Here is a 26,216-nt window from a genome sequence, read left to right as displayed (position 1 = left end):
CTCCTTTGGGTGTCCATTCTATAAATGAAGATGACGCTGTGCTGGTCCCCCTGCTGCAGTCCATTTCTGTTCCGCAGCTGAGGACTCAATGACTCGCAGCTTCTCAGAAGCCTTCCCTGGAGCCACAGGAGGCACACGCTGTGTGTTGGATGCTATCTTAAGTCAGTGACTCATCAGGCATCAAGTAACGGGGCTAAGAAAAGCCCTCCCCTGAGTTCATCTCCCCTCAACAGAGACAAACAATTACTTAAGATTTCTGGAAATACCCAAGGCACTCATAGCCAGCTCCATGAATTGGCTCCCCTTTTAAACTGTCAGTGCCTTGTGAATCTTCAGTCATCTAGGAGTGAGTGACCCTTGAGCCCACAGCCATGAGCTCTGTGGGACAGGAGAGTGCGGATCCCGAATTCCATCCGCTCTCCCTCCCTCTTGTCCTCTGTGGCTCTCTCAAGGCAAAGGTTCCATTGATGCTGCTCCACCTGGGAAGAGGAGCTTCTGCCTGCAGACACCTGGGGCCAGCTGTAAGGGTGGGAGAGAGCTGATGTTACCCTAACTCTGTTCTGAAAACCTCAGAGGGCACTGAGGGCCTGAGGAAGCCACCCTCCAGTACCAGCCGTGTGGAATGGCCTAGCGACAGGACAAGCACAGATGTGCAGCAGAAAGAGGGGCCGGGCTTGCTGCCTCGTTACTGAACACCTTCAGAACACGAGGGCTGCCCCATTTCCCTAACCTGCTGGCAGGTGGCGTGAGCTCGACAGGCAGCCTGGCGGAATGAAGAGGCCTGTGGTCCTGTGTGTGGGACTGCTGGTGTCTTCCAGGAGAAGGGACAGACGTTCAGCCTTCTCTCTGCGTCTAGTGTCTCCTGCCTCCTGCCACCTTCCCTGCCATAAGGTGAGCGCCTTGGCGGTAAAGCAGGCACCCATACCCACAGGAGGGTGAGCTCAAACCAAGAACAGCCCCCTCTATCACAAAGAGGAGACAATGGCAGCTCCCCAGCCATTTCTGGATCTGTTTGCCTGGTGGGCCGCATGGGGCAAGGAGCAGATACCCCCAGCAGCTCCCTCACGCCCTGTCCACAGCACATTACCATATTCGCCGAAGCGCAGGGACTCCCATTGCTGCCACTCCACCAGGACGCTGACGGCACGCACCCCCACGTAGATAAGCAGCATGCCCACAGTGGCATCCAGGAGGAAGTTGATGAGGTACCTGTGAGGACAGGGCACACGCATGCTCACGGCAGAAGCCACAGGGCCAGAGGTCATGGCTGACGCGGGTGGCCTGAGGGAAGCCCAGTATTTGTTTGGGCCCATTCTGGGGGCTGGCAGCCCTCATGTGCTAGTGTAGCTGTCACTTCCAGGTGCCTCCCAACCATGTGCCGAAGCTCATCAGGAGTGGGACCACCTGAGGGAGGTGAGTGAGGGGCAAAGACACTTAAAAACTGCCAGTGCTGGCTGGGTGAGGTGGCTCACACCTGTGATCCCAGCACTTTGGGAGGCCGAGCCAGGTGGATCACGAGGTCAGGAGATCGAGACCATCCTGGCTAACACAGTGTAACTCCGTCTCTACTAAAAATACAAAAAAATTAGCTGGGCGTGGTGGCATGTGCCTGTAATCCCAGCTACTCAGGAGGCGGAGGCAGGGGAATCACTTGAACCCGGGAGGCGGAGGTTGCAGTGAACCGAGATTGCACCACTGCACCCCAGCCTGGGCAACAGAGCAAGACTCCGTCTCAAAAAAACAAAACAAAAACCTGCCAGTGCGTCTGCCAGGCGAAGGTTCAATGGAAGACAGAGTATCTGGAAGCAGCCAGGGAAATCAACAGGAAACAGACCTTAACTGATGACAGAAATGCCTACACAATGATTCTGCTCACTCCCTGAAAGTCTAGCCCAGGAAGCCCAGAACAGTGCTGCTGCACCAGAGAGCTTCAGGAAACAGCCTCTGGGTTTTCACAGACAAAGAGGGCAGGGCCACGTGGCCTTCGCCCATCCCCATCTGCAGTCAAGCATAAGTCATATTTTTACACTTTTTTTTTTTTTTTTTTTTGAGATGGAGTCTCCCCCTACCGCCCAGGCTGGAGTGCAGTGGTGCAATCTCAGCTCACTGCAGCCTCTGCCTCCTGGGTTCAAGTGATTCTCCTGCCTCAGCCTCCCAAGTAGCTGGGATTACAAGTGTGGGCCACCACACCCAGCTAATTTTTGTATTTTTAGTAGAGACAGGGTTTCATCATGTTGGCCAGGCTGGTCTTGAACTTCCGGCCTCAAGTGATCTGCCTGCCTTGGCCTCCCAAAGTGTTGGGATTACAGGCCTACGCCACCATGCCCAGCCTACACTTTAAAGAGAGAGCTTTACTCCCTATGTGGGAAAAGGCAAGATAACTGGGGGAATGAGAGGAGGATGCTCTGAAGGGCATGCCACATGGAGTGTGTTCTTGTAAGATCTGTTTCCATCTAACACAAAATCTTTTCTCTCACTAAAGAAAGGCCCTTTGCCACTCACCCTCTTTTGAGGGCTTGTACCCAGATCCAGCTGAGCACTGCTGACCACAAGCCCCAGCTCTCTATGGTAGACAGAGTGGGAGACAAGGGCACTGGATCCAGTATTGACCCTCTGAGATACGATGTGGCTCTGAAATCCTTGCAGGTAAGCTCCGGGACACCACAAGCCCCAGCTATGGTGGGCTTTCCAGTGGCTGAGGCTTGAGACATTTTGTGCAGCCTCACAGCCTCCTATCCCGGGCTGGAGCTTTGGTGATGTGCACACAGCACTCTGATGCCAGAGGGCACAGCCTGTGCTAGGGTAGGTCAGCAGGAAAACCCATGCAAAGAGGGAGGGGGCATTTCTCCTGCCTGCCCTTTCTCTATAAAATCACAAGGGGTCACTCTCAGACCAGAGATGGCAGGAGCAGCAACTGCTTCCAAGGCAATTTCTCTATGGTCTGAGGCTATGCTGCTCTCAGATACTTTAATTTGTATACAGAGCATCTCACACCTGCGAGAACAAAGACATGTGATGTACATACAGGCCTTACTTTCATTCATTCACTTAGCAAACATTTACGAGCCTACTGTGTGCCACGCCTTGGGAATAAAGAAAGAAAGTTCTATGTTCCATACTCAACACAGGTGATTCTGACACAGCAAAGCATCATGCGGGCCCTGGAGGCCAGACTGGCTTGGCTCCATGACTCCTGAGCGGTGTGAACTTACACTATATATAACCTCTCTGTGCCTCAGTTCCATAACTGTAAAATGGGGATAATCAAAGTCTCTATTAATATATGGCAGGCTGCTATAAAGATGAAGGGAGGCAGAAGATGGGGCCAGGATGAGGTAGGCAAGCCTCCTCTGCCACTCTACCTGCTAAGAGAAGAACCATGTGGGTGCCATTAGCAAGGAGGACAGAATATCATGGCAGGATTGAGGTCACAGACAGATTGCTCTGGGGGCTGCATGGAAGGCACGCTGCAGTGATAAGGTGGAAGAGGTCAATGATGGTCAACAACAGTTTTGACCCTGAATGGCTGATGCCACAGAGAAGCCCCCATGTGTCCTCCTGTGAGCCCCAGTGAGACACCCCTGTAGGGCATTATTCTTCCTTGCCAGGGGCGGCTTGGAAACTGGGAAACATAAGGACACTAGAAAATCAAAGGACAGAACTTGGATTGATGAACAGAAAGCCAGTGCACAGGGAAAGTGTCACCACGCAAAGCCCTACAAGCCGACTGATAGCTGTGTATGTGAGCTCCAAGACAGCATGCACAGGATGGTCTCTCAGAGGAACACAGAGGAAAAGGGGAGCACCCTCTCCTCAAGCCAGAGGGAGCAGGACCAGCAGCAGAAAGCAAGGCCAGCCTATATTTTCAATGGAGGGGCAGCTGATGTTTTCACTCAAACAGGGGCCACTTACAGTGAACAAGGGTCCTCTTCAGTGAGATCTGCTAGGTATACGTTTGCAAAGTGGATGAACAGCATTCCTATGGCTTGCTTGGAAGTGTCTAAAAACCTGTACAAAATAAAATCAACACTGGTTATTAGCCTGACAGGAGTGCAATATCCAATTTGAGGAAAACGAGAAGTCGGAAACAGGAAAAAAGCCACCCCAACCTTCCAATCACTGGTCGTCTCTTCCCGGGGCCTTGAGTACTAACTCAGGCTTGGCATCTCAGCCACCTTTCAAAGCCTGCAATAACATTGCCTTTGAAATCCCTAAAAGGTCAAGGATTGATATTTAAAATACATTTTAAATTTTTCATGTTCTTACTTCAAAATAAAATGCTCGATCACAGCTTTGTGATGCAGCCCAAGGTGTCTCTATTTTAAAGTGCTTCCGTTCAACTTCACTCACAATGAGCTAGATTATGCGTGAAATTAACAAGACTAGCACAAATCCAGTACTGCAGCTGGATCCCTAAAGAAATTTATGCTGCTGCCATTTAAACAACGGGCTAGATGAGGGTAGGCACATCTTTTCTGTAAAGGACCAAAGAATAAATATTTGAGGTTTCGTGTACCATACATCTCTATCTCAACTCCTCAGCCCTGCCGCTGGAGAACGATGCAGTCATAGACACAGCTATTCCAATCATACACACCGGGCCTGCGGGCTGTAGTGTGCCAGCCCCTGGACTAGATGATAAGCATTTCAAAAGAGAAAAAACAAGGGCGTTAATCTCTGAGAGGAGCTGTCCCCGGCCTATGTGACAGGAGCATGGTGGAGACAGTGTGTGCCTTCAGTATGTCCTCCGCCACCAGTACCAGGCAGTCACTCTCCTCTGTGATCGAGGCACCTCTTAGTCATCTCTGTCTCTCGCAGCCTCCCAGCTGGGCAGGGTCTCAGGACTGCGGAGATTATCCAGACCAACCCAGTGACGGTGGCTGGAAAATCATTCCCTAGACTCATCGGAAAGGAGGAGTTACCAAAGGACAATGTATGTAAGACTCAGAGAGCCCCAAAGCTAGGTCTCCACCAGGTCCTGCCCCAGCCCTGAGGTGGGAGTCACACATTCTAAAGTTAATGGGATTTGAGAAAAATCAAGGGGGGGAAAATAAAAAGAATTATCAACATTTGGCAGCAACACGTTTACAAGCAAGTACACACTTAAAAATTTTATCACAGTGATTACTGACATTTCCTCTGAAGGAGAAAATGGCTATTTTGTTAGGAAAGGTGCAAGCTCAAGGCAGCCTAAAACAGGCAGCTTCTTGCGGACACAGGCTGTCCTGAAGAGCTGACTGTATCCTTCCAGGTGATGTATTACTTTAGAGTTTTGTCTTTAGAACCTACTTCTGAAGCTTTACCACCATTTTACAAAGGAAAAATTGTGACTGCAGGATCATCCTCTGTGAAATAAACATATGCTTGATATATATATCAAAGTCTATAAAAGAAATATATGTATTTGGTCTCTGTCCTGGTGTCCGACACAGAGCTCCTAAAACACTTGTAATCTCCTGAGTAATAGAGGTGCTAAGAGGAGTTTTTGTTCTAATACTTGGTCTCTGGCCTTGGTCCTGATACGAGCACCTAAACCTCATGGAATTTCCTGGAAGACAGGAGCTTTTTGCTCCAATGAAGCAAGCCTTAGTGGGCTCCTAGATAGCTTCGAGATGAGGCTAGTCACCAAAAGGACCAAGTCATGATTAGAAACTTAGAACTTTCCGTCCTAATCTCCCACCCTCCAGGGAGAAGGGAGGGGCTGGAGACTGAGTTAATAATCAATCATGCCCACATGATGAAACCTCCATAAAAATCCCTAAACAATGGGATTTGGAGCTTGGAGCGCTTCTGGGCTGGTGAACACGTCCACGTGCTGGGAGAGGGGCACACCCCAACTCCTGTGCTCAGGACCCTTCGGGACCTCACCCAATGCACCTCTTCATCTAGCGTTCATCTGGGTCCTTTATAATAAACCACTAAATGTAAGTAAATGTTTCTCTGAGTTTTATGAGCCGTTCTAGCAAATTACTGAAACCTTAGTGGGGAAGTGGGGGTTGTGGGAACCCCTAACTTTAGAGCAAAGTTGGACGGAAATGTGGATACCCTGAGGACCCCACTACTGACAGCTGGCACTGAAGAAGGGGGCAGTGTGTGGGACTGAGCCCTTAACCTGTGGATTCTGTTCTAACTCCAGGTAGTTAAGTGTCCAAAGTGAATTAAATTATGGGACACCCAAGTGGTACTTGCAGAGTTGGAAAGCTGGTTGATGCTGGGGGAAGAAAACACTCAAATATATGGTGTCAGAAGTATTTTGAGTAGAGAAACAGTTTTCCTTTATGCTAGGACCAAGAAAGACTCATTTGGAGAGAGGAGCATTTATATGCTTTGTTTGACTGATCTCCAAATTTGGGTATTTGCTTGTACATATAGACTACAGAATCCAGGAATTTAAACCAAATCTAACAACAAGTAGACACAGATGAAGTAGCCAGCATCAGGAACTGATGTATTTGTGTATCTTCCATCTTCTAGAAGTGGAAGCAGAGTGATTCTAAAATAAAGGTAGGATCAAAAGTTACCTGGAGAAACAGAAATGCTTTCATCGTATGCATAGTTCCTGATGAATTTAACTGAGGGATTCCAGATACATGATATTATGTATCATTTCTCACATTCCATGCCCTCCCCACTCCAACACCATACCTCACCCCCGCTCCAAGACCCCCAACATAGTCAAAAGCACTCCTGAATGAGTTAATACCTAAACACATACCATATCCTCCACGGACGTCTTTCATGCTTTGGTTCTCTGAAGCGTTTGACTGAAAGAAAAGACAACGTCAGTAGTTTTTCAAAGAAGCAACGTAAAGCAAGATGCACATACAGGCTGGGTTATCAGTCTACTTGCTGTGTATAGAATCAAGGTAAGGCACTTTCTCTGTTAACATGTGACAACGCACAGTAAGCCCAGCGCAGACCACTGAGGTCCTGTGTTGCTGATGATTGGTGTGGACTCCTTAGAACTGGACGCTTAGGGAGAAGGACTCCTCACAGCATGTGGAAAACTGTATTTTCCCCTTTGTGACACACAAGGCTCACTTGGATAAGGACTGGTAATGACAAAGTGAAATGCATCTGCTTCTAACTTCAGGATGTGCTCTATCCAAGGACAAATCCATCATCTACTCAAATGTTTACTGAGTGCCTACTCCAACCCAGGCCCTAAGGATACTAAGGTAAAACCAGTTGTCTTGCAACTAGGGGGCTAACACATACATATTATATATGGTGTGATAGTGCTAGAGAAGAGTGAAGCCTGCAGCAGAATGATGGCACAAGGGAAGAATGGCTAACCCTGCAGTGGGGACTGAAGCGTTTGTATGTCTTCCATCTTCTAGTGAAGAAGAGACTTTACTGATGGGGGACGGTCAAGCCAAGCCCTGAATGCTGGGTAAGAATTTGGCAAATGGATCAGGGAGGGGAGAGAAGATACGTTCTGGGAAATATTACAAGCCATTAGGTACAGGGACGAAGCATGGCGGTGTGTGTCTGGCCTCATTTAATTTGGCTTCAATACAGTAACAAGGGAACCTCCTGGGGGAGCAGCAGGGAACAGTGTGACAAATTGAGCAGGGGCCAAAAGAGGGACAATCTTCAATGCTTGGCCAAGGAAACTGGAATGAATCCTGTAGGAAAGGAAAAACCAGGGAAGAATTCTAAGCAGAGTCAAAGACATGTTGGGACTAAGTTTTAGAAAGGTAGTTCTATGGCCGGGAGTGGTGGCTCATGCCTGTAATCCCAGCACTTTGCGAAGCTGAGGTGTGAGAATCTCTTGAGCCCGGGAGTTCGAGACCAGCCTGCGTAACTGATTGAAATCACGTCTCTACAAAATATTTTTTAAAAAGTAGCCATGTGTGGTGGCACACACCTCTGGTTCTGGCTGCTCCAGAAGCTGAGGCGGGAGGATCACTCGAGCCCAGGAGGTTGAGGCTGCAGTGAGCCAAGATTGCACCACTACACTCCAGTCTGGGCAACAGCGCGAGACTCTACCTCAAAAAAAAAAAAAAAAAAAAGAAAAGAGACAAGAAGAGAAGAGAAGAGAAAAGAGGCTCTGTTAATTGAGTAGACAGTGGATGTCTGGGCACATTCAGCAACAATCTGATTGACCTTGGATAGTGAAGAACTCGCCTGATTTATGTTTGAACCTTGGGTCTGTAGACACGACAGCCTGAACAAGAGGAAATGAAAAGTTTTGAAGCTACGCATCCTCCATTGAAGTGCTAGGCAAGTACTTCACAATGATTCTATCTACTAAAAGAAACACTGAAAGTGCTGCCTATGTGATATTTTCCCACAGAAAAGTACTGTGGAAGAAACAGACGCTGACGCAAGCCCACAGAAGATGCCTCGTTACTCCTGGTGGTGGGCAAGAACCTACTTCCGTCAGAGTCCCGAGCTGCCAGCGAGGGAGCAGGAGAAGGGAGACAGGGAAGGAGAAAATGGTAGCCAAGACAGTAAACCCTACTCTCTGAATAAACACAGGCAGTCTGCATTTGCCAGGCAAGGACTGCCTATACAAAGAATTGCAGTAACAAGTCTGTTTAGAGAGACATGTTGATAGAGAGACCAACAAGCAGGTAAAGTTGTGAGGAGGTCTGTCATCTCGTCAACACATCAGAGATCCTAAACCTCACCAATGCCAGAGAATCTGGTGTCCAGGTCAAGGGGTTCTGCTCGCCTCAACAGCTCTTGGAAGCAGGAGGCCCCTTCTCACTCGGCACGCCAGGTCTCACTCGGGGGCTGGAACTCAGGAAGGAGACAGGAGAAAACTAGGCCAGGACAAAACCATCCGGAGGGAATGCCCCCAGTCAGGGCCAGAGCCACTGCATGCTCATTTCTCCTTCTGCTTCAGGGGAATCTGTCCCCATCACTGTAAAATAAAGGACATCAAATATATCCTGAGGAGCATGTCCTTGTTCCCAGGAGATGCACGCCGAAGTAACACAGTGGCTGCAATTTACTTCTGAGTGGTTTGGGGGAATATATTATACATTATAATTATACATAATGGTTTTATAATTATGAATAATACAACAAATTATATAATAAATCTGCTATAATTATACTATATTAACATTATACACACACACACACGGAAAGAGAAGCAAATGTGGTATTAAAGGATGAATTGTGCCACCTCCTCCAAAGTTGTCTGTTGAAGTCCAAACCCACAGCACCTCAGAGCATGTCTATGTGGAGACCGGGCCTTTAAAGGGTAATTAAGGTTTAATGGAGCATGTGGGGGCCCTAATCCAATATGACTGGTATCCTTACAAGAGGAGGAGATTAGGACACAGATGTGTGAGTGCACCAAGAAAAGACCATGTGAGAACACTGAGAAGATGGCCATCTGCAAGCTAAGGAGAGAGGCCTTGGAGGAAACCCAGCCTGCTGACACCTTCATGGTGGACTTCCGGCTTCCAGAACCGTGAGAAAAAAAGTGCCTACTGTTTAAGCCACCCAGTCTGTGATATTTGGTTATGGCAGCCTGAGCAAATGAAAACATGTAGCATTACAACACTGGTGAACCTAGGTGAAAGCTATTTGGCTATTCACTACACTATTGTTTAGGCTTTTCTGTAAGTTTAATATTTTTTGAAATAAAAAGTTTGGGGAAAAACATCCCAGAAGAATGAACTGATGTAACCACTCAAAGGTCAAATAGGCTGGGTGCAGTGGCTCACACCTGCAATCCAGACTTAGGGAGGGGATTGCTTGAGCCCAGGAGTTTGAGACCAGCCTGGGCAACACCATGAGACTCCATCTCTACAAAAAACAAAATTAGCTAAGTGTCTTGACGCATGGCTGCGGTCCTAGCTACTCGGGGAGGCTGAGTTGGGAGAACTGGTGGAGCCCAGGAGGTTGAGGCTACAGTGAGCTATTGCATCTCTGTGTTCCAACCTAGGAAAGACTTTGTCTCAAAAAAATTTTTAAAAACCAAAGAAATAAAAGACAAAGGTCAACTTAGCAATATCTATCAAAATTTTAAATGCCCATGCTCCTTTAATCTACAATGCACTGCCAGATACACGCTATACAAGTATTATTGCAGGTGTGCCAGGATGTATAGGAGTATTCACTGCCATACTGTCACAACTAAAACTGATGCCTGTCGGTATGGGCTTAGGTCTATATGACACGGTACATACGTTCAATACAATACTAAGCAGTTGCTAAAAACGACAAGGTAGGCCAGGTGTGGCGGCTCACACCTGTAATCCCAGCACTCTGGGAGGCCGAGGCGGGTAGATTACCTGAGGTCAGGAGTTTGAGACCAGACTGGCCAACATGGCAAAACCCCGTCTCTACTAAAAATACAAAAAAATTTAGCCGGGTGTGGTGGCATGTGCCTGAAGTGCCAGCTACTCAGGAAGCTGAGGCAGGAGAATCACTTGAACCTGGGAGGCGGAGGTTGCAGTGAGCCAAGATCACGCCACTGCACTCCAGCTTGGGCGACAAGAGCGAGACTGCATCTCAAAAATAAATAAATAAATAAATAAAATAAAATAAAATAAATTTAATTTAAAACAAGGTAGATCTATATGAACTAATATAGAAGATTTCCAAATTATATTAATACATTCAGAATAATATGCCTACCATGATTCTGTTCATGTCCACTCTGAATGGATATACATTTATGCTGATATTATGCATTATTTTTTCCTAGAAGAATACATAAGTGACTATTAACAAAGGCTATGCTGGGTGTGATGGCTCAAGCCTGTAATCCCAGCACTTTGGGAGGCCAAGGCATGAAGATCGTTTGAGGCCAGGAGTTTGAGACCAGCCTGAGCAGCAAAGCAAGACTCATCTCTCCAAAGAAATTTTTTTTTTTTTTTTTTTGCTGGGCATGATGGTATGCACCCGAAGTCCCAGCTACTTGGGAGGCTGAGGCGGGAAGGGATTACTTAAGCTCAAGAGGTTAAGCTCAAGAGTGCCACTGTACTCTACCCTGAGGAACAAAGTGAGACCCTGATTCAAAAAAAAAAAAAAAAAAAAAAAAAGAAATCCAAGGGCTACTTTTGATTAAAGGAATTATGGATCAAGGAATTCACATTGCTTGAATTTCAGAATTTACAAAAGAAAAGACAAACTTATCTCAGAGATTTGAGGCGATGTAGGAAAGTGGGATGTGGGAGAATCAGTGTGACCTACAGCTGGGCTTCAGACAAGGAATGAAGGAGAATGGTGTGCCTGTGCCCGTGGGTGCCCTGCGACAGCTACATATAGCAGCACTTTTGATCAAGTTCAGAATGGAATTGATTCTTCTGAATCAGAGCAGAAGTGTGGCTCCTGCCTCCTTCCTCTCTACCTCCTATCCCCTTTCCCTAGAACAGTCCAGAGTCTTTTTTTTTTTTTTAATTAAAGGAAGAGGAAATACTAAGAGAGCGTCTCCAAATCAAATTTGGTACAGGGGGAAAAAAAACAGAAAAATTCATTCATCTACCGTCATGTGTTATTGAGGGACCTGCTTTGTAACAAGCCCCATTCAGCAGGAGACGAAATGCACAAAACCCTTGCCTTCATCACATCCTAGTGGGGAGAGGAACAACATATGCAGCATGGCAGACAGTGTCAAGTGTGTAGGTAAACACAGAGGCAGGTGAGGAGAGAAGAGGGCTGGCACTTGGGGTCTGGACTGCCGGTGAGGAGGTATGAAGGAGAGCCCAGGCCCGAGGAAGGAACAGGCTAAGTCACGAGGGTCTCGGGATGAGCTGTCCAAGTAGAGGGCTGGAGGCCAGCAGGCAGAGCAGCAGGGCGTGCGGGAGAGGCAGCTGGACCTGTGCCCAGAGCCCAGGCGAAGAGCTCCACCTGGGCCTGTGTGTGGTGGCCAGGCAGCTGCAGCCACAGTACAACAGGCTCCCTCGGGTTGCTGTGCCGAGAACAGCCCACAGGAACGGTGTGGCAGCAGGGAGCCCACTAGAGACAACTACCCACCCCCATCAATCCCCTGCAGTAACCAGGACCACATGCTGGCACTGACCGGGGCAACAGGAGAGGGGAGAAGAGGTCAGATTCCAGTTGGGTCTTAAACATCGAGCTGAAGGCTCTGCTGACGGTGGATATGGGATGTGGAAGAAAGGATGGCTGGGGCTGACTCGGGAGGTGGGAGTTCACACTGTTCCACGTGGTGGCGGGGGGACTTATCTGCAGGTAACAAACAAGGACGGGTCTTTGTGTGCCTCACAGACAGTGAGCCTGGCACCCTGTCCCATGGAAACAGTTGCACCCTGTGTGGGCCTGGCAGCTGCTCCTGCAGAAGCCACACCATGCTCAGAGTGGCTCAGGCAGAGTCCTAGGACCACAGACCTTTCCTAATCAGTGGTGTTTTGCAGGATGGAGGGGACTCGCTCAGAGGCAGCCAGAGCCAGAAAAGCATAAGCCACCCTTTCTAACACATCCTCATCCCCACATTCCCCTGAGGCGGAGGCTGGTGGAAGGGAGCAGCCACACCTCAAGCGCAGGTCAGGCTCCCGACCACAGAGCTGGAAGCCAAGGCTGATGCAGTGGTGCCTGAAAGAGCCTTAATGAGCAAAGAAAGGGGAGGAAGGGGAGGTGGAGACTGAGGCCTGCAGCACTCAGTGGCACTGCCTCTGACACAGGTCCCATTCCGTTGCTTTTGTGATGAGGTGCACTAATTGTCCCCAAGCCACAGCAGGCTCCTAAGCAGACTCGCGGCCTTTTGTGTACAGGTATCCTGAAGATAGGCATGGGTCTCATTAGCCCTGAAAAGGAGGAGTGGTCAACAGCTGGGGCACAGTCAGACAGATGTGGCTTTGAATCCTGTCTCTGCTACTATCTAGCTATGTGACTTCTGTATATCACAAACAAGGGGGAGGTAGGGGCTGCTATAATCTGCCAGGCAGGTTGTCTCCAGGATTAAACGAGAAGACAGATGGACACGTCAGTAACGAACATGTGCTCAGCTAGTCCCCACCCTGCACCCTGTCGTCCTTCTTCTCTCTGTATCTGTTTTCCCCTCCTGGGGCTAAGCCATCCCTGTCCTGGTTTCTGTGAAACGTGAGACCTTGGGTCGGCCAGCTGCAACCCCTCCATACCAAGCCCTCCTTTGGCCCCCCAGGCAGCAAAGGGGCCTAATCCTAGGAGGATCCTATGATTCCCCAATCCTGCTCACCTTCCTGCCATCCTCCCAATGCTCTGAGCGTTCTCCTCTATCTCCCATGGTTCTGTTCTCCCTCCACAGCCTCCCTTTCTTCCTCCTGACTCCTGGGGAGAAGTTCCCCTCTCAGGGCTTCTACACTGAGGGCCTGCCCGCCTCCACCTCCAGCCCTGGCCTCCCAGTGATGCTCCAACTGCAGGCTGGCCCAGTCAGCTGGGCCCCTCACAGCCAAGTTGTCTCCTGCCCACCCTGCTAGTCCTGCCCAGCTCTGCCATTTCTGCATAGAATGGAAGTGTCCTCTCCCTGGGGCTCCTTACTCTCCTTCCTCCTTCCCACTCAGCTGTCAATCTCCCCTGCCAAGTTGCAACTGAAGAGTCTTTTGGATAGGCCCCTTTCACCATTTCTACCAGCAAGCTAGCCCAGCCCCTTAGGACTGCTTTCCTGTGCTGATGAGACTGCCTCCTAACAGGCTTCCCTGCCCCAATCTCTTCGACAACCTTTCCTATCCACCCACCCATCCACTCCACCAGCACTGAGCACTTACTCTGTGCTGGGGATACAGTAATGGACAATACAGACATGGTCCTTGCCTTCAAGGGGCTTTCAGTCTAGTTATGCTGTGTACCATCCAACTTGCCTAAAAACTTGCCTCATCTTAGAATTAAAATACATCTTTTGGAAAAGGTGAATATATGGAGAGTATATAAAATTCAAAAGAGTATATTCTTTTAGTAGTGTTGTATGGTATTTGTTTCAATCTCTCTTCTTTCAATTTTATATTTAAGTATAAGGAGCATATAGTGAGTTTTCCCCCTCAAAATCTAGTTGGCAATGATAGTGGCTGAATGGTGGTGCCCCACATGGTATGTCTCATAACCCCCAATACCTGCAAGTGCAACCTTATTTGGAGAAAAGGTCTTGGCAGATGTTAATTAAAGATCATGAGATGAGATCATTCTGGACTAACCAGGTGGGCTCTAAATCCAATTACAAGTATCCTTATGAGAGATGGAGGAGTACAGACAGAGGGGGAAGAGAAGAAGGACCCGTGAAGATGGAAGCAGAGAACGGAGTTATACAGCCACACACCAAGGAATCCTGGAGCCACCAGAAGCTGGAAGAAGCAAAAAAGGGTTGTCTCCTAGAGCTGTTGGAGGGAACGTGGCCCTGCTCACACCTTGACTCTGGACTCAGGGCCTCAGAACAGTGAGAATACATATCTGCTGTTTTAGGCCAAGAAGTCTGTGATTATTTGTTATGGCATCTCCAGTAAACTAATAAAGATTATTTTCTCTTTTTCTTTAAAAGAAATTCAAAGAGTACACGTATTACTCCACTGCTGATAAAGACATACCCGAGGCTGGGAATAAAAAGAGATTTAATTGGACTTACAGTTCCACATGGCTGGGGAGGCTTCAGAATCATGGCGGGAGGCAAAAGGCACTTCTTAAATGGAGGTGGCAAGAGAAAATCAGGAAGACGAAAAAGTGGAAACCTCTGATAAAATCATCAGATCTTGTGAGACGTATTCACTGCCACAAGAACAGTATGGGGGAAACCACCCCCATGATTCAAATTATCTCCCACCAGGCCCCTCCCACAACATGTGGGAATTATGGGAGTACAATTCAAGGTGAGATTTGGGTGGGGACACAGAGCCAAACCGTATCATTCTGCCCCTGGCCCTTCAAATCTCACGTCCTCACATTTCAAAATCAATCACACCATCCTAGCAGTCCCCCAAAGTCTTAACTCATTTTGGCATTAACCTAAAAGTCCATAGTCCAAAGTCTCATCTGAGACAAGGCAAATTCCTTTCACCTATGAGCCTGCAAGAGCAAAAGCAAGCTAATTACTTCCTAGATACAACAGGGGTACAGGTATTGGGTAAATACAGCCATTCCAAAAGGGAGAAATTGGCCAAAACAAAGTGGTTTCAGGGCCCATGCAAGTCTGAAATCCAGCTGGGCAATCAAATTTTAAAGCTTCAAAATGATCTCCTTTGAGTCTAGGTCTCACATCCAGGTCATGCTGATTCAAGAGGTGGGTTCCTACACTCTTGGGCAGCTCCACCCCTGTGGCTTTGCAGGGTATGGCCTCCCTCCTGGCTGCTTTGATGGACTGGCATTGAGTGTCTGCAGCTTTTCCAGGCTAACAGTGCAAGCTGTCGGTGGATCTACCATTCTGGGGTCTAGAGGACAGCAGCCCTCTTCTCACAGCTCCACTAGACGGTACCCCAGTGGGGACTCTGTGGGAGCTCTGACCTTACATTTCCCTTCCACACTGCCCTAGCAGAGGTTCTCCATGAGAGCCCTGTACCTGCGGCAAACTTCTGCCTGGGCATCCAGACATTTCCATACATGTTCTGAAATCTAGGCGGAGGTTCCCAAACCCCAATTCTTGACTTCTGTGCACTTGCAGGCTCAACATCATGTGGAAGTGGCCAAAGTTTGGAGCTTGCACCTTCTGAAGCCACAGCCCGAGCTCTACATTGACCCCTTTCAGCCATGGCTGGAGTGGCTGGGATGCAGGGTACCAAGTTCCTAGGCTGCACATAGCACAGGGACCTGGCCCACGAAACCGTTTTCTCCTAGGCCTGTGATGGGAGGTGCTGCTGTGAAGACCTCTGACATGTTCTGGAGACATTTTCCCCAAGATCTTGGGGATTAAATTTGGTTCCTTGTTACTTATGCAAATTTCTGCAGCCAGCTTTTATTTCCCCTCAGAAAATGGGTTTTTCTTTTCTATCACATTGTCAGGCTGCAAATTTTCCAAACTTTTATGCTCTGCTTCCCTTACAAGACTGAATGCCTTTAATAGCACCCAAGTCACCTATTGAATGCTTTGCTGCTTAGAAATTTCTTCCTCCAGATACCCTAAATCATGTCTCTCAAGTTCAAAGTTCCATAAATCTCTAGGGCCAGGGCAAAGTGCCATCAGTCTCTTTACTAAAACATAACAAGAATCACCTTTGCTCCAGTTCCCAATAAGTTCCTCATCTCCATCTGAGACCACCTCAGCCTGGACCTTGTCCATATCACTATCAGCATTTTGGGCAAAGCCATTCAACAAGTCTCTCTCTCTCTCTCTTTTTTTTTTTTTTTGAGCTGGAGTCTCACTCTGTCACCCAGGCTAGAGTACAGTGGCGTGATCTTGGCTCACTGCAACCTCCGCCTCCCGGGTTCAAGCAATTCTCCTGCCTCAGCTTCCTGAGTAGCTGAGATTACAGGCGCCCGCCACCATGCCCGGCTAATTTTTGTATTTTAGTAGAGACGGGGTTTTACGATCTTGGCCAGGCTGGTCTTGAACACCTGACCTCGTGATCCACCCACCCTGGCCTCCTAAAGTGCTGGGATTACAGGCGTGAGTCAAGGTGCCCAGCCGCCATTTAACAAGTCTCTAGAAAGTTCCACATTTTCCTGTCGTCTTCTGTCCCCTTCAAACTGTTCCAACCTCTGCCTGATACCCAGTTCCAAAGTTGCTTCCACATTTTCGGGTATCTTTTCAGCAATGCCCCACTCTACTGGTACCAATTTACTGTATTAGTCTGCTGTTGATAAAGACATATCCAAAACTGGGAAGAAAAAGAGGTTTAATTGGACTTACAGTTCCACATGGCTGGGGAGGCCTCAGATTCATGGCGGGAAGCAAAAGGCAATCCTTATATGGCAGTGGCAAGAAAACATGAGGAAGATGCAAAAGCAGAAACCCCTGATAAACCCATCAGATCTCGTGAGACTTATTCACTACCACAAGAACAATGTGGGGGAAACTGACTCCATGATTCAAATTATCTCCCATCAGGTCCCTCCCATAACACGTGGGAATTATGGGAGTACAATTCAAGGTGAGATTTGGGTGGCGACACAGAGCCAAACCATATCAGTACAAAATACAATCAGTGAAAAGTCTCCCTTCTGGCTGACATCCTCAGTCCCTCTGTTTCCCTTCTCAGGGCCAAATGGTGTCCCCCAGACCTTACATATCCTTTCAAAGACATGCTGGACAACCACACAGATGCCGGGTCTGTGTGTGTGGGGGGACAGGCCTTCACATGCTTTACACGCTAACCTGCCCTGCTCTCACCTACTGTACACATGGCTCCAATTTCTTTCATTAGAGGCTACATGGCATTCCATGGTGTGGCTGTGCCATCTCATTTACTCTATGAGCTGCTGCCACGAATGTCCCTGCCATGTACTATCTCTGCCTGTGTGGGCCCATATCTGAAGGGCAGATTCCTAGAGGCACACTTGCTACATCAAAAGCTATGTGCAGCTTATTCTGTGGCGCTGCTCTCCACAGAGGCTGTGCCAACTCACACTCCCACTAATAGCACGAGTAACCACATTCTTGCCAGCATGGTGTACTAGCAAACCTTCTCACTCTGACAGTTTGATTGCTGAAAAGGCTGTCTCAGCATGGCTGCAGCATGCACCCATCAGGTTGCTTGGGTGACGGGGCACCTGCGGGGCTTGACATCTTCTACTGCCTTGAGTGGGCTGGCAGGGCTCCCAGTCCCACCCAATCTCCTCTCTCAGACATGAGCCCAGAGCCCCTCCTTTTCCCCACACTCACGCCCTCCTCTGAGGATACCAGGGTGTGGTGCTCACTCTCCCAGAAGTTTGGGCAGTGCTACTGGTGCCACACAATAGGACGGCAAGTATGGATGACTCAATTCTACTTGTCTACTTCACACAGCACCCAACTTAACACTGTGTTGTTTGGTTTTCCACTCAGCATGTGGAGGGCGGGGACCAGGCACCCAGCTCCACCATCTTTCTCAGAGCCCAGTCCGGGCTGGCGCTCCACATGGACCCACTGACTGGTAGCAGGAAGTTGGAATTTTACACTTTAGGTCACAGAGTGGTAGAGTATCAAGTCAAAAAACACAAGCGGTGGAAGGGATATAATTTCCAGGTAGTAGCTGCAGCCCTATTTAGAAACTGAGTCAAAAAGCACAACTGTCTTGAGATTAAACACACAATTTAAGGGAGCTGTCTGGTCAACACGAGGCGCAGCCCAAGAGATGCAGGGATAGGAGGAATGTGGTGGGCTCCTGTCAGGTGCAGGGAAAGGCGTGTGGCTGCCTAAGACAGGGAAGCCAGGGTTTCCCGGCTGCAGCCCTGGCTACCAGGTGGTGCAGTCCCTTGCATCCCTCTTACCAGATGGCATTTTTCAGACCAGCACAACATGGGTGGAAAATCACCCCTTGCTGAGGATACAGAACAGGAAGAGGCTCATGAACCTGGCAGGGCTCTTGGCACAAAGCTGCTCTCTGCCATGAAAATCCACCATAAAAATTCAGTAAAATATTTGTATTGTTACATCTACAGTGTAACCTTAAAGCAGGAGGGTCATCACAGGCCTCCCAGTGGCCATTTTAGCTTCTGACTTTCCAAAAGTAGACATGTAAGATGCTTTGGATCACTCTCTCTCACAGACAGCAGGAAGTCAGTCACAGGCTCTGCTGGGACACAAAACCGCTGGTCCTTGTGTAAGACGTTGGACCTCAGTGTGTGAGCAGGTTTCCCAAGTCTCAGGAATGGGGTGCTCTGGAAGCCATGAGCTCATACGCCATAAGCCTGTGTGCTTTCTTGTTCATCCCTGGGGAAAAATACTCTCCTCATGTGTAGGATGTGGAGGCAGAAATACATCCACAGTTTTGGAGTCCTCTGCCCCGTGGCATGCTGCTGAACAGGACCACTCTCTGATGGCCTTGTTTCTCAAGCCGTCTCACAGGCCAGTGCCTTCTGCAACACAGGCGAGTGCTGAGGCAGTGGACTCTTCCCCTGGGCAAGTGGCAAGCAGTGCCACCTCCAGCTGAATATCAGCTCATAAACTAGGCAGTGTGACTCCCATTCAGAGCCAGAAGGGTCCTTGAGTGTCCAACCCTCTCCAGTGTAGGGTGTAGAAAACGGTAGGGGAAGAATTGACTTGTCCAGAATCACCCCAGCAGTTAGCAGAGGAGCCGCAAAGAAAGCCAAGTCGCCCGGGCCAAGCCTTTCCCTAACCAGCACTGGTCAGGCCAGTGACCTTGAGCCATGCCTGGCTGGTCCTACGGAGCCCAAGCCCCCTCGCCACAATTCTTGACCAGGTCTCCAACGCTCCAAAGGGCAGAAACTGTCCTGAGGGGTCAGCAAATCTATCTGCTGGAGGAAACCAGCAGTCAAGGAAAAGCCCAGAAGTGTTTCAGCACCTTCCCTAAGTGATAAATGAACATCCCAACAACCAAGCCCCATCTCAAACCTCCTCAATGCCCCGTAGTAGTGCTAAAAACCCAGAGACGCCCAGGGAAAAAGTCCCTAGAAGTCACTGAGGGAGACTGCTGGCTGCTTCCCCAAATCCATCCTCTCACTCTTCCTTACTAAGAGAAGCCCCTTGGTCAGGCAATTTAAAGACTAAATTTCCCAGCCTCCCCCGCCGCTGGTGTGGCCATGTGACTCAGTTCCACCCTAGGAGAACTCTAAATCCAGGTTGGGCCACTTTTTAAGGAGAAATGGAGGTCCTGGTGATTCTTATGGCAGGGAACTAAAGGCAGTCAAGTCGGGAATAGCTTGAAATCTAGTTCCAGCTTTATCCACAATTTGATGATGTTAAGCCAGTCACTTAACTTTTCAGAGTCTGTTTCTTCAGTTGTCCACTTCACGGGTTCACTGTGGGGTAAAGAGCAGCTGCCGTTGTAGCTGTCATGCTGTCACCATCTATTGAGTCCTCACGTCAGGAACTTTATTATTTTATTATTTTATTTTTTGAGACAGAGTTTCGCTCTTGTCGCTCAGGCTGGAGTGCAGTGGCAAGATCTCGGCTCATTGAAACCTCTGCCTCCAGGGGTCACGTGGTTCTTCTGCTCAGCCTCCCGAGTAGCTGGGATTACAGGCACGCACCACACCAGGCTAATTCTGTATTTTTAGTAGACGGGGTTTCACTATCTTGGCCAGGATGGTCTCGAATTCCTGACCTTAAGCGATCCGCCTGCCTCAGCCTCCCAAAGTGCTGAGATTATAGGTGTGAGCCAATGCACCTGGCCACACCTCAGGAACGTTGTATCATTGCTTCTAATTTTTCTGACAACCCGGCAAAGTATCATCTCTATTTTACTGATGAGGTCATGGGATCTGCCATTGCCAAAATGGCACCATGAAGAGTTGCATCTAAGTCTACCCGAATCCAAAGCCCACATTTTTCCTGCCATCTTGAGGGGAATTCAAAACTGACTACAATCATCCAGTGAGAAATCATCCAACAGATCCCTCAAGTTGGCAGAAAAGGTGCTGGTCTGGTGCTCAAAAATCTCCCAGAATCAAGGGCATCCCTTTGCCTCAGCAAGTCCTCCTGACTCCAGTCCCCTCCCCTGAATCCACCCTGACACTGGACCAGAGTGAACCGACCACGCTGCTCCTGGCCTAAAACCCTCCAGTGCCAGCCCCACATCCCCATCATCGGAGAACATAATACAGGCTTTGTAAGTTGGTAAAAAAGGGCCCCTATGGCCTGGCATCTCCCACCTTAGTGCTGTCACTCATACTGCCCCCTTGGCGTGGGAGGGGCCCTCCATTTCTTCTCTCGGATAGGTCTTAGGCATTCTTCCAGATAGTTCCCATTGCTCTAAGACATGTTGCTTAGCTCCCTGAAATTGAACCAAGTGCCCTCCCTTCTCCTGGGTCCCCAAAGTCTCATGCACATCTTTGGACAACATTTCATATGCAATACTAAGTATCTGCCTGTTTTTCACTAGACAATGAGTTAAGGAGGGCTATAGAGACCTTCTCTTATTCATATTTATACCCTTGGCACCCAGTCCAGTGCCTGGAATAAAGTAGACACCTAACTAGTAAACTGAACAAACAGAACAGAACATACTGGTGCCCCATCACAAGTCAAAGGTGGCAGAGCTTAGTGTTTGCGAGTATCAGCTCTGGGTTTAAAACCTGGCTTTAGCGCCGACTGTGGGACCAGGGAGACTTGCTTAATGTCTCTGGGGTTCAACTGGACTCTATAAAATGGAAGAAATTATAGCACACAGCTCACAGGAGTATTAATAAAACAATATACTTAAGAGTATTAAAGCCATGCTTTGTAAGCAAGCACCATGCACATGCTAGCAAGCAGCAGCAGCTGGAGGAACTGCTGGAGGAAGAGTAAATCTTTAAGCACAAAGTCCACCTATAGGAAACAAGAAAGCACACATCTGATTATAATTTGTGGCTCTAGGGCCTCCCTAAACATCTTTTCTTTTTTCTTTTTTTTTTGAGATGGAGTCTCGCTCTGTACAATTCTCCTGCCTCAGCCTCCCGAGTAGCTGGGATTACAGGCACCTGGCATCATGCCCGGTTAATTTTTGTATTTTTGTAGAGACGGGGTTTCACCATGTTGGCCAGGCTGGTCTTTAACTCCTGACCTTGGGTGATCCACCCACCTTGGCCTCCTGAAGTGCTGGGATTACAGGCATGGGCCACTGCACCTGGCCTCTTTTTTTCTTTTAAATTATAAACCATTGCAGTAAGTTTGGAAACCAGGGAAAGAAAAGTTATTTAAAATGTCATCTGAAAACAACCACGATCCGTGGTTGTTGTATCCATATCTGGCGGTTGTGGTTCCATATCTGGCCTGTGCTTCCCACGTGGGAACAGACCCAAGAGATATCAAGCTACCCCAGACTGGTCGGCCTCTGTCAGCCCAAAGGCTGAATGTTGGTGCTGGGAGGTGAGCAGACGAGAGTGGCAACAGGGACAACCTGGGCCCACAGGAGAGAAACACGAGGCCATCAAGACTCTCAAGTTCTAGGCCTGCCACCCTCTGCCCAGGGCGAGGGCACTAGTGACTCCATGCGAAGTGAATGCACGGTGCCCTGCTGCGCGGGCAGGGCGGCCGCACGGGAGGCAGAGTGGCCCCACAGGAGGCAGACCGGCAGGTGCTCCTCAGGCTGGGCAGGCGAGTCCTCTCCTCCCACCTCACCAGCAGCAGGGCAGGGGCCTGGGAGGTGCCCAGGAAATACGGCAGGACTGATAGGGAGCAGGACTCAGGACATCTCATGCTCTTAGCTGATGATGGGAGACCACCTCAGCAGAGTGCTGAGGTCAGGGGTCGCTAAGGTGCTCTGAGTAATTGTGTCCCCTCTCACTGGAAGGACTGGGGGAAGGTGGGGTGGTGCCTAAGGAGCCTCCAGCACCTTCTCGACACTTCCAAAACCACTTCCAAGGCTTCCCACTCAGGACCTGAGTGCCTCAGGTCCTGAATCTTGCCCAATTCCCCAGCAACCTTCACGAACCTGTCCACCCTACTGCTGCTCCCTTCACCGTTACATTAGGAGGCAATTCAGTCAAATACTGCCACCTCCTGTCATATGGGATAGTGAGTCATGACAGTTTTACATGCTCAAAACCAAGTCACTTTCATGCTGGAATTTCAGGTACCAAACAAAGGGTGATGGAAAAGCTATCTCTGAAGAGGGACCTTTTTAACAACCCTCAAGAATCATACCACGTGGATGAACATCCACAGGCCTGTCCTATTGAGAAGGCCACAGGACTCACACCCTGGGCAGAGAGGATGCTGGGGGCAGGGTGCAGCTGGGAAGTGGAACCCAGGCTGGATTGCTCATGACAGTCAGCAAGCACCTCATCTGTGTGGGAGCACCTGCGGGGGACTGCAGAACCCTGGCATCTCTCCATCTTTGTGAAAGTCAGCCAGCACACGACCCTGGATTCCAAACCCACTCCTGCTCCACCTTCTAGCCTCTCCCTGCAGCAGGGACAGCTTCCAATGCCACCTTCTGTCACTCTTTTCCATAAAAGAGGCTCAGAGCAGAAGCCTCAGAGCCTCACGATGTTTTATTAAATAAGATGGGACTATTATTCACTCACTCACTCACTCACCTATTCATCCATCCACCAACCCATCCATCCATCCTCCACACAGCTGTCAGGGGGGTCTTTGTAAAGTATAAATAAAATTATGTCACCCTCTACTCAAAACTTCCATGACACAGATCCGCCAAAAGTCCAACTTCACATTTAAGATCTGTGCAATTTACTTCATGTAAATAATACCTCCATAAAATTGAAACACACAAACACAACACCCCCCCACCCCCGACACCTTTCCACTGCAGATAGAAGAAATGGCAGGCTCCTTCTCTGGCCAGTGTCCCACATGACTTACGCTTCACTTACTCCTCTAACCATACTAACCATATTCCCTCACTCACTCCAGCCACATGGGGCTTCTCTTGATGCAGTACTCACAAGCTCCATCCCGCCCCCACCCCTCTGGCTCATGCAGCACCTTCCGTCTGGAACACTCTTCTTCCGGGTCACCAAGTGGCTGGCTTCTTTTCGTTCCTGTCTCAGCTCTCAGGAAGCCTCCTCCTTGCCTCATCCATGGGTGTACTTGTCCCACCTTGTCCCATCCTTCAATCTCACTTCCTTGTTTGGTTTTCTTCATAGCATTCATCTCAGAAATTCTTACGTTTTCTTACTACTGTCTTCTCCCTACTAGAAAGTAAGCTCTGTAAGACCGGGACCTTCTGCTCTGTTTACCTCTGAATTCCTAGCACCTAGAGGGAGCCTGGCTCCCAATAGGTAGCTAAACAGTATTTGCTGAACAAAGGAATTCATTCAGTCACTTTTTTTGAGACGTTCTCCCGCCTCAGCCTCCTGAGTAGCTGGGACTATAGGCGCCCGCCACCTCGTCCGGCTAGTTTTTTTTTGTATTTTTTAGTAGAGATGGGGTTTCACTGTGTTAGCCAGGATGGTCTCGATCTCCTGACCTCGTGATCCGCCCACCTCGGCCTCCCAAAGTGCTGGGATTACAGGCTTGAGCCACCGCACCCGGCCCAGTCTGTCACTTTTAATCCATATTTATTGAGTACTGTCCAGGAATTTACTGTCAATTCAACATGTTTCATGAATTTTTGTGATGGGTTCTCCCAGAAGCAGAGTTTGCAAGTTATTAGTCCTACAACAGGAAGGACTAAATTGCTTTGGTTATGGATGATGTACATTGTACGCAAGACTGTCAGAGGCCAACTACCCAAACCTTTCTTTCTCGTAAATAATTGGAAGGCAGGATGAACCGGCTCGGAAAGGGCTCCCTCACCATATCTGACCTGATTTTTAATTTTAATTTAATTTAATTTTTTTTTTGAGACAGAGTCTCACTCTGTCATCCAGGCTGGAGTGCAGTGGCACAATCTTGGCTCACTGCAACTTCCGCCTCCCGGCTTCAAGAGATTCTCCTACCTCAGCCTCCTGAGTAGCTGGTGTGCACCACCCACCACACACTCAACTAATTTTTGTATTTTTAGTAGAGACGGGGTTTCACCATGTTGGCCAGGCTGGTCTCGAACTCCTGACCTCCAGTGATCCAACCACCTTGGCCTCCCAAATTGCTGGGATTACAGACATGAGCCACTGCACCTGGCAACCATATCTGACCTTAAAAATAAGAAGCTGATAATCTGGTCTAAGTGCTCATGAATATTTTTTGGTAAGGACTTAACTTCTTCTGAACCAGATGAAGCCCAGGTTCTAAATTAGCCAGCTTTAATCCTGCTCCATGGAGGTTTGGCTGAAGGCTAAGAAAGAAACAACAAAAACAAAAAGCAACATCCTCCCCCCACCACCCTAAATTGTCTAGCAAATAAATATGCTAAATTCTCTGAACACAGGCCTCCTTGAAACCACTGCTTCCCCCAGGACCAGGGCTGTGGTGTCATCTGCTAAGATAATGATGGCAGTAGGAGCAAGGGGGTATTATCACTGTATGTGTGTTCCACGGGGGATTCTGTTTGATGGAAAGAAATACAAATGGCTGATAAACACACACGAAGATATGCAGCCTTAATAATAGCAGTTTTGAAAATGCAAGTTAGTAATGATTTTGCCCAGATTAGCAAAGGTTAAAACATTTGGTGAGGATATTAGGAAATAGGTACTCTAAAAACACTGGTAGAAGAGCGAGTTGTACAACTGCTTGGTAAGCGTCGGGAAGTGGATTTGCAATCCTAGGCTCCAGAACCACCCAGGTTAAAGGGGTCATTAAACTGGTGCCAAGGGTAGCCTCAGTGAACTGAGCCTTCTGGAAACCAGAGACACTAGAGGCAGACGGGTGAGAGTTGCTGCTCCAAGAGCCCTGGGGGTGGAGCAGGAAGTGGAGGGATAAGGCTTCCAGGATGCAGAATTTGACCTACCAGCCAAGTGGCGCTGGGGACCTGTAAGTACTTGCTAATGAGGGCTTGATTGTTAGTGTACATTCTTCCTGAATACTGATGGAAGCCCCAAGAATAATGGGGCTGTCCTGGAAGGACCCTACCCTGTGAGCCAGTGTCCTGGGCAGCTGAGGAACTCAGAGAAATGCTGCATCTGCTCCTGCTGTGCATCACCACTACACTGCTAACCCCAATTCCCTGGACAAATACATTCAGGAATTTCATTTAATCTCACAGCGGGCAAAGATGTGTGTGTGTTTTCTACCAGTCCACAAAACACATGAAAAATTGTGTCAGGTATTTTGGCAATATCTACTACAATTTTAAATGTTTATGAACTGTGACTCAGAAACTCCACTTCTAGGCTTTTCCTCTATAGTTACACCTCCACAAATGTCCACAAGTCTGTGTAGAAGAGCACTCACTGCAGCATTGTCTTTAAGAGTGGAAGATTTAGAAACCAGCTAAATGTCCATCGACAGGGAAAGGGTTGATTATATGTGATTATGCAATGAAAGTCAACTGTGAAGTATGCTTAACAATATGTGAGTTTTATGGCACATAAATTATACCTCAATAAAACTATTTAAAAAGTGAGGTAGATCTATCTGCATTGAAATAGAAAAAACCCTCATGCTAAATGAGGGGAAAAAGCAAATCATTAAAACAGTCAATGTGTAATGTGAACCTATTTTTATACATCAACAAAAGATACACACACAGAAATTCAGAGGCATATACAATAAGCTATTAACCATGGTTAGCTCTCTAGAGGATGGAATTACAGTGAACTTTCACTTTTTATGCTATGTCTTTTCATAGTATTTTAGTTGCTTACAGTGAGCATGTATTACTTTTTTTTTGTGAGGTTTTTTTTTT

The 26,216-nt window shown here is 48.4% G+C and overlaps 1 protein-coding gene across 6 annotated transcripts in view; it reads right to left on the bottom strand.

Annotated features, from left to right (window-relative positions):
* Window positions 1-26,216, bottom strand: part of LOC111528761 (store-operated calcium entry regulator STIMATE) — a 67,707-nt gene that overhangs the window by 15,756 nt on the left and 25,735 nt on the right. For 3 of the 6 annotated variants that reach the window (XM_023195536.2, XM_023195534.2, XM_023195535.2), the window contains 4 exons: window positions 8,637-8,872; window positions 6,716-6,764; window positions 3,913-4,008; window positions 1,088-1,209 (listed from right to left, as the gene is read on the bottom strand). In XM_023195536.2, the coding sequence (XP_023051304.2) occupies window positions 1,088-1,209; window positions 3,913-3,977 (187 nt within the window). In that variant the 5' untranslated portion in view covers window positions 3,978-4,008; window positions 6,716-6,764; window positions 8,637-8,872. The remainder of the gene's footprint in view (window positions 1-1,087; window positions 1,210-3,912; window positions 4,009-6,715; window positions 6,765-8,636; window positions 8,873-26,216) is intronic. The other 3 variants (XM_023195532.2, XM_023195533.1, XM_023195537.2) reach the window with 1 other exon arrangement.

Source organism: Piliocolobus tephrosceles, chromosome 2 (assembly GCF_002776525.5).
Source record: "Piliocolobus tephrosceles isolate RC106 chromosome 2, ASM277652v3, whole genome shotgun sequence".
In the NCBI taxonomy this organism is placed as follows: domain Eukaryota; kingdom Metazoa; phylum Chordata; class Mammalia; order Primates; family Cercopithecidae; genus Piliocolobus; species Piliocolobus tephrosceles.
The sequence above is the reverse complement of the archived record's forward strand: the minus strand, read 5'-3'. Positions and strand labels throughout refer to the sequence as shown.